The following is a 7,500-nucleotide window of genomic DNA, read 5'->3' on the forward strand; positions in this document are numbered from 1 at the left end:
GAATGCCGGGGGTGGAACTTCTTGGGACTGTCCACTGCAGAATCCCACTTGGCTCTTGGTTACTGATGTTGGCCTGCCACTATTGCCCATGCTCTGGTTGTGTACTGTACCGTTGTGCTCAAAATATTTCACAATATGTTGAATGTCACAATTTGTGGGTTCATCACGTGTTCTGAGGTCGTATATATGATTTTTTTTCATACCACAGTTCCACCACTTTTGTCTTCTGCTTCACTGCCAATGACATAGTTGAGCTACGGAGCTAGAAATCTCAGAGAACAAATACCACAATAACAATACAAAACCCTGAAAAGAAAAGCGGAATAGGTCAAAAAAACAATAAAATGGCAGGAAGTCAAAGTTGTATTGATCTTTTTGAAACACTCTGTATATACACATATAATCATCGTTTCGAATTTAGACTAACGGCTGTCTACGTATGCTTCATGCAACTCCTTCGCTTTCCTCCCCTTTTTCCAATTTCTTTCCACCCTCCTTTCCTTAACTACTCCTCAGTTCTTCTCCAACAAAACATACCTTCCCTTTTTGTATAATTGCCTGTTTCGCATTCCCATCTGTAACCATGGTCCGAGGTTCAAAGCCAATACAGTATATGATATTGTCTATTGATATTCTTGTCATTTATTCAAAAGTACTCTGAGGTTCTAATATGTCTTTGCTCTCCAGGTGATGTCTGTAAAGTTCTTCAGAAGCGATAGGTTAAACTGACTGTAAAAAATGAAAAACATTTTGTTTTCTTTTCTCAACTTTCAATTTATCATTTCATACTTCCCCTTTCTTAATTTGCATCAAATGGTGATGAACTACTGTAACTTAAGTGTAGACTGTTTGGCAAGCTTGCTTGGAATTTTGTTCTCGTTACTTGAAGGTGATCCTGCCATGTTGTTTCATTGTTGAAATCTCGTGTGTCTGTCTGTCTTTGTCTTCTTGTCCATTCAACCCCTTGAGAGTGGAATCATGCCAAATCCATTAAACAGAATATGTCAAACAACCTCCGTCGGCTCCTGAATCATTTGTTTAAAGCCAGACTTTAAGACACTCCAGGGCATGGTTTGGAAAACATAAACCTGTTCATTTGGTTGGCCTTAAATCTTCCAGGCACTGGTTAGACACGCATTAGGGTGGCCCCAGGTGTAAAATGGGGAATCATTCTCAAGGTTTCAGATCCGTCACTGAGGCACCAGAGCACAGATGTGATTATAGGCGAGGAAGCAAGTGAGGATGCTGGAATAGTATGTCGATTTGGGTAAAGGGGCATTGTGGGTGGAGTGGTCAAAGTAGGTCGATGGCTGGTGCATTATTGCACTTCTCGTCGTGGTAGTGGATGCAACGTTTGTGGTGAGCAATCACTAATAGAAAGTAATTCCTGATCCCCAAGCAGTATCCTGTGCTGGGCATGTGTCCCTGCTTCGAGGTCACTGTTCATGGTGTGAACTGGTGCTGGGTGCAAACTCCTCCATGACCACCCAATGAGTGTTGCACCCATTCATCTTCCTTAGTTCCATAGACAAACAATATTCCTCAGGACTGGAGCACTGCTAAGCTCGTCATGATCTTTCCCAATTTTCAGCACACACAAGCTGTGCGACAAAATCCAAATCCAAAAACCCTCCTTTGAATTCAGAAGCCTTTTGAATCATTCATCATTTCAGTTCTTAATAGTGATTGTGATGGAAACTCCCCTTAACAAACTGCCATGCACCAGATCTACCTTACTTCCACTCCCCATTGTGTTTCATTTACAGTACCTGGTACTTGTGTACGTATTGTAGTTTTGTGTTGAATTCCGAAGCATGGTGAAACAAACCATTAATATCACAAGTTGCAGAAATGCACGAGTTTGTTCGATCATTCAGCACACTTGGAATGATACCTCGCTGTGTAAGTCGGCTGGGCATCGTACAATGACACTTTTCCTCCTACTTCGAGCTTTGTGGTGTATGTTGAAGCTGGATCTGGAATTACTTCTGATAACTCCTGTGTTCTTGTGCATTTGGAATTTTAATGACTCGTTGCCATGCACCCTATTCTGCCTGACTTGCCGAGAATGTCAAACAGGAATTTTTGCAGATGTAGTTAATGTTTATCTGTCATCTGTCATTTCGTAGAACGAGTACATTACCCGTAGGGTTAATGCATCTCCCCCTCACTCACTCCCCCGCACCCCCACTCCCTCCTCTTACCCACCCAGTGACACACACACACACACACACACACACACACAATTACATGTTTTACTCTGAGTAATTGCACACATGCAATTCTGACAACTTGACAAAAAAATTCTCAGCTCCCCCTGCCCCCTTCCAAAGCTGTCTCATCTTTACTCTCACCCTCATGCTCATTAAAAAGAAACTGGCATTCCTACATCTAAACAGCAGAATGCATAAAGCTTTCTGCTCCTCTATCATGCAATCACTGACTTCACAGAAACCCATCACAATTTTAAGAGGAAATAGTCAGAAATAATGGCAAACCTGCATAACCTCCCCAGTAATAGCACTGCTTGAGCAAAAGCTTTCCAAAGGGTTATTCGAAAGGGTTCAAAAGGGTAATTTTAAAGGGTTTCAAAGGGCAATTCAAAATGGTTCTAAATTGTGGGGTGGAGTCAGGAGAATTGTCCAACTAATCAGTGGAACTCACGCACATGCACTTACAGACTCACGCACAGCTCCTTTTGTGGTATCCTTGATATAATTCGTGTGTGTGTGTGTGTGTGTGTGTGTGTGTGTGTGTGTGTGTGTGTGTGTGTGTGTGTGTGTGTGTGTGTGTGTGTGTGTGTGTGTGTGTGTGTGTGTGTGTGTGTGTGTGTGTGTGTGTGTGTGTATGTGTCACATGCTACTCCTCCTGCAGTTCTGGGCTGATTACATCCAGACTTGCTACATAAAATCAGCATGACCCCAGTGAATGTATAGGGGTGTTTTTTTATGTTTGGCCAGTGGTCTTGGGGGGAGGAGGGGGGGAGGGGTGCAAATTCTCCATGTAAATGTGTATGGTGTAGCTCCGCCTCCAGGTAGGGGAGAATATTACAAGTCGCCATCGTTTACAGTGCAGTCAGTATTCCTGTTCCCACGTTTTCCAGTGCAGTGAAATGTTTTGAATTATTAGCAGCGAGAGGTACTTGAGAGAGGAAGTTTGAATAAAGGTAATAACACAACCCACCTTGCCACTCCTGTAGGGACTGGGTGCTTCTCGAAGATAATAAACTGGGATTTCTATATTTTGTAAACCTATACCTCAAAACTTTGTTATTTTGACTCATGAATGTCAAGCAAGTTAAGGCTAATCAGCTTTCCCATGTTAAATCATCAGAGTTGAATAAAAGCTTTATCCCCCCCTCCCCCCATTTAGATCTTAGCTTTCCGAAAGAAAATGTAAGTCCTCAGATCACATGGTTTTCAAGTCAATGGTTACTCGTGTTTGTCCCTTGAAAAAGTTCAACAAACCGTATAAACAACAATTATTTAATCAACTTAAAACTAATTGTCTACGGATGATTTGTCAAAGAATACAAGCACATATTATGATATGGAAACAGTACATTCATGCCCCCCTTTTATTTTATATCCTCCCGGTTTGTTGAATACCGTTCAAAGTGCAGTCTGAGTAAGACAGAGACAGTCTAATGTGTTCATCAACTTGATTCGCACTGGTTGTGCCAGGACCCTGTGATAGAACTTGCTTGCTTAATCCAGAGGCTGTTTATTTAATCCTCCTTTCTTGATTCACTATTGTAACAAGTTTTTTTGGGGTTTTTTTTTTTTTTTGAAAGGCTTAATTGGTGCATTATTCTTTTCATTTGGTTGTATAAGTATAACCTGACCTGGAAAAACATGTTTAATCAAAACCTTGCCAAGAAGACAATGAACCGAAACAGGTTTGAATTGGGTTTTGCTTTTTGGCTAAAGGTTTGACTTGAATGGGTCATTTAGTTTATATTTTATGCTATGAAAGTTTTTTTTGTGACGAGACATAATTATTGGATTCTGCTTTCCAGTGCACTCGACCACTACCCATGCTGACACATCAAGATGTTTGCTGTGGAAGTGTTGGAGCTGCCTGGGGAATAGACAGGTGTACCAAGTGCCCAGAAAAACATGGTAAGGGAGGATGTTTCATTACGGCTCACTTGTTGTGAAATTGTTGAGGAAATGAACAGGGTTATGCAAATCCACAACTGGTATTTGAATGCCTTTAATCAAGTCACTTTTATGAATCATTTTTCTTCGTATTCTTGGAGATAGCTGTTTGATGGAGTAGTTGAAAACTTGTTTTTCTCTGCTGGCTGGTGAGGGTTCAATTCTCATAGCTGCTCACTCCCCCACTCACACTTGGCAACTTTAGCAAATATGTGAAACTCCCCTCAACATCGGATGAGGAAGGCCTTCATCCTGCAGTGGACTGAAAAATGAATAAGAAATTACTTGCATGTGCAGTCTTCTCTTTGGCTGGCAGATTTCCTCCATAACTTTCAAGAAGTATTGTTGCACTGGTTGTAATTCTTTCTCCTGCTCTGAGACTGGTATCACTCTAGGCAGTGCCATGAGTCCCATCCTTTAATTTATTGTTTCTTTCTCTGTTGTAAAATCATATTTATTATTTTGTAGATGATGATTCCTCATGCCAGACAGTTCAACCACTGATAAACAGGCATGATGGGATTGTGACCTTGTATTTCTGATCAGGTCACCTATGTCAGGTCAGGTTAGATATGTGACCTGCTACAGGTACCATGTAAACCTGTACTAACCTGTTCCATGGTTGGGTTGTCGGCGACGAAACCGTCTCCCCCACCAGGTTTTCTGGTGAGGAGGGTGTTTGGATATGACACCCAGCAGGATTAAAAACAAAACCTGCCAAAGGGCGGAGGAGCTCCTTGTGAGCCAACGGCCATCCATATCTAGTGCCCAACTGTGTCTGCGGACGTCCTCCTGCAGTTGGGTTACTTTTTTATGAGGAGGTTGGTGGCAGGATTTGCACTCCGGCCACCGTAAAACCCTTCATTCCACAAAACGCAAAAAAATCTGAAAACCCACTCCGTGGGAGTACCTCCTGTGCAGCTTCCCTTGAGCACCAGCGTCCAGAGCAGTCAGGCTTTACACCAAAGAGGTCAACGATTGACCGTATCCTTGCTCTTCGTGTCCTCACCGAATGCAGATGAGAGTTTCGGCAGGGGCTGCTTGCAGCCTATGTTGATCTCTGTAAAGCATTCGATTCAGTGAATCGGGATGTCCTCTGGAGGATTCTTGGTCTTTGTGGGGTGCCACCAAAACTGATCGATCTGATGTCTGAACTCTACTCTGGTACTGAGAGTGCTGTGAAGTGTGGTGGTACCATCTGTGACTTATTTCCAGTTGTTACTGGAGTTCGTCAGGGGTGTGTACTGGCCCCCACACTTTTCAGCACTTGTATGGACTGGATTTTAGGGAGGATGTCAGAGAGATCAAGCTGCGGTGCATCGTTTGGGAATGTCAAGATCTCGGACCTTGATTTTGCAGTTGATGCAGTCATCTTTGCGGAGACTTTAGATGTAATTTTGGGGGCCCTCGAGGTGCTGAATGAGGAGTCGGAGCCGCTGGGATTATGGGTTTCTTGGGTCAAAACTAAGATCCAGGCTTTCGGTGACATCTTGGATGCTGCTGTCCTGTCTGTGTCTGTTTGTGGTGAGGATGTTCAGGTCGTGGAGAGATTCACTTACCTTGGCAGTGATATTCATGTCTCTGCTGGCTGTGAGTCAGAGGTCAATAGACGTCTGGGTCTGGCCTGGGGAGTCATGGATTCACTGGATCATGGGGTGTGGCACTGCCGGTACCTGTGCGGGAGGACGAAAGTCCGAGTCTTCAGGTTCTTCATACTTCCAGTCTTGCTCTATGGATGCGAGACTTGGACTCTGACCATGGATCTGAGACGGAGATTTAATTCCTTTAGTACCAGATCTCTTCGGAGAATCCTTGGCTATCGCTGGTCAGATTTTGTGTCCAACGAGCGGTTGCTGAGAGAGACTCGGATGAGATTTGTTACCTGCATAGTCCGTGAGCGTCAGTTGCGGCTGTATGGACATGTGGCTCATTTTCCAGACGCTGATCCTGCTCACCAGATTCTCTCAGCGAGGGAGTCTCATGAGTGGAGGAGGCCAGTGGGCTGACCACATGCCTCGTGGTTGCAGCAGGTTGACCATCTCAAGGAGATGGGGATGGGCCTGGCATCTGCCTGGGGGATGGCCAGACGGAGGCCCCTGGAGTACCGGCGGAAAGTGGACGCAGCGACGCGCTGTTCTGGCACATGCTCCCATACCTGACCCTGATTTCTGATCTGGAGAAGATGAGAATTTGGTCAATTGTCAGAGCCATCTCGCAGCTCATTGAAAATGATAAATTCTGGAGAGTTACACATTTATCCTTTTCTTTACACACAAAGACCATTTAGAAAACCTTACAATTCATTTTTGTCATCTTTTTCCAGATATACAATCTATGGCCTAATGAACCATTGTGCTGTCTTGGGAGGACCACTTCTCCAAGCTAATTTCAATGGTCAGGTGTCACCTTTATATACTCTGGAGAGTGTAGAGGCATGTATTATGGAAATGATCTCAGCTCTTAATGGTATGTGTAAAATATTCATTCTGGTTGGTATGGATTATGGGTTCAAAACTTTTGTTGGATAATGCTGCAGCATTTCATCTCGCACAACGGGAGGTTGTGTCATCCAAATCCCTGAAGGTTTGGTGTATCTAGGCAGGAGGCTGAAGTCCATCCATGCTAATGCACTGTGAAGATCTCTTCATTCTTTGGTAGCCTTGTGGTCCTCCATAATCTCTCTCTCTTCCTCTCTCTTCCTCTGTCGCTCACTTTGTTTTGGTGTGTTTATTCCTCCTAGTCACAGACAATGATTCAGCAACCCATACTTTGTTACTCTAACAAAATCTTGCTGCTCACTTGTCCTACTCTTCTTGTCAAAAGTTAACAAAAGTGTTCCTTTGAGTCTGCAGGCCTCTTTCTTGTCCAAGGTTAACACTCAAACTGACTCAGCCAGAATTGCCAATGAGGCTCTCTGAGACGGCAGCAGAGCATCCAGCCCAGCTTGTTTTTAGGAATCACACCACATGTAAATGGCTTGCTTTTTGTCAAAAAACCCCAAGCTACTGTTATATTTGTGGGGTATATATAGAAATTTCATAGAAAAGGGAGGATTGCATGGAGTAGCTTGGACGATGTCTCCTACACCTTGAGGTGCAGAAGACATCTCAATGTAAATTAGGTAGGGAAACTGTGAGCTTAAGTGTTACATGTCACCACACGGGGTGGTGCTGTGTTAAATTATGGAGGGTTTAAGGATAATTTCTCCCAGTATGTGATTCCCACCCTGTGACTTTTTCCTACATCTTTGCATTTCCAAGACCAGTGATTAAAAAGGAATCGGGTCCTTAAAACAACAACTGAGCTGGACATTTCTGAGCAGGTGAAAACCCACCTCCAG

At 43.6% G+C, this 7,500-nt stretch overlaps 1 protein-coding gene across 4 annotated transcripts in view; it reads left to right on the forward strand.

The window, feature by feature from the left end:
• Positions 1–7,500, forward strand: part of LOC147032174 (latent-transforming growth factor beta-binding protein 1-like) — a 293,202-nt gene that overhangs the window by 57,587 nt on the left and 228,115 nt on the right. For all 4 annotated transcript variants that reach the window (XM_085869539.1, XM_085869540.1, XM_085869541.1 and 1 more), the window contains exon 8: positions 4,019–4,121. In XM_085869539.1, the coding sequence (XP_085725665.1) occupies positions 4,019–4,121 (103 nt within the window). The remainder of the gene's footprint in view (positions 1–4,018; positions 4,122–7,500) is intronic.

The sequence above is a fragment of the Eptatretus burgeri genome, chromosome 2 (genome assembly GCF_056783735.1).
Source record: "Eptatretus burgeri isolate ZD-2024b chromosome 2, Ebu_testis_v1, whole genome shotgun sequence".
In the NCBI taxonomy this organism is placed as follows: domain Eukaryota; kingdom Metazoa; phylum Chordata; class Myxini; order Myxiniformes; family Myxinidae; genus Eptatretus; species Eptatretus burgeri.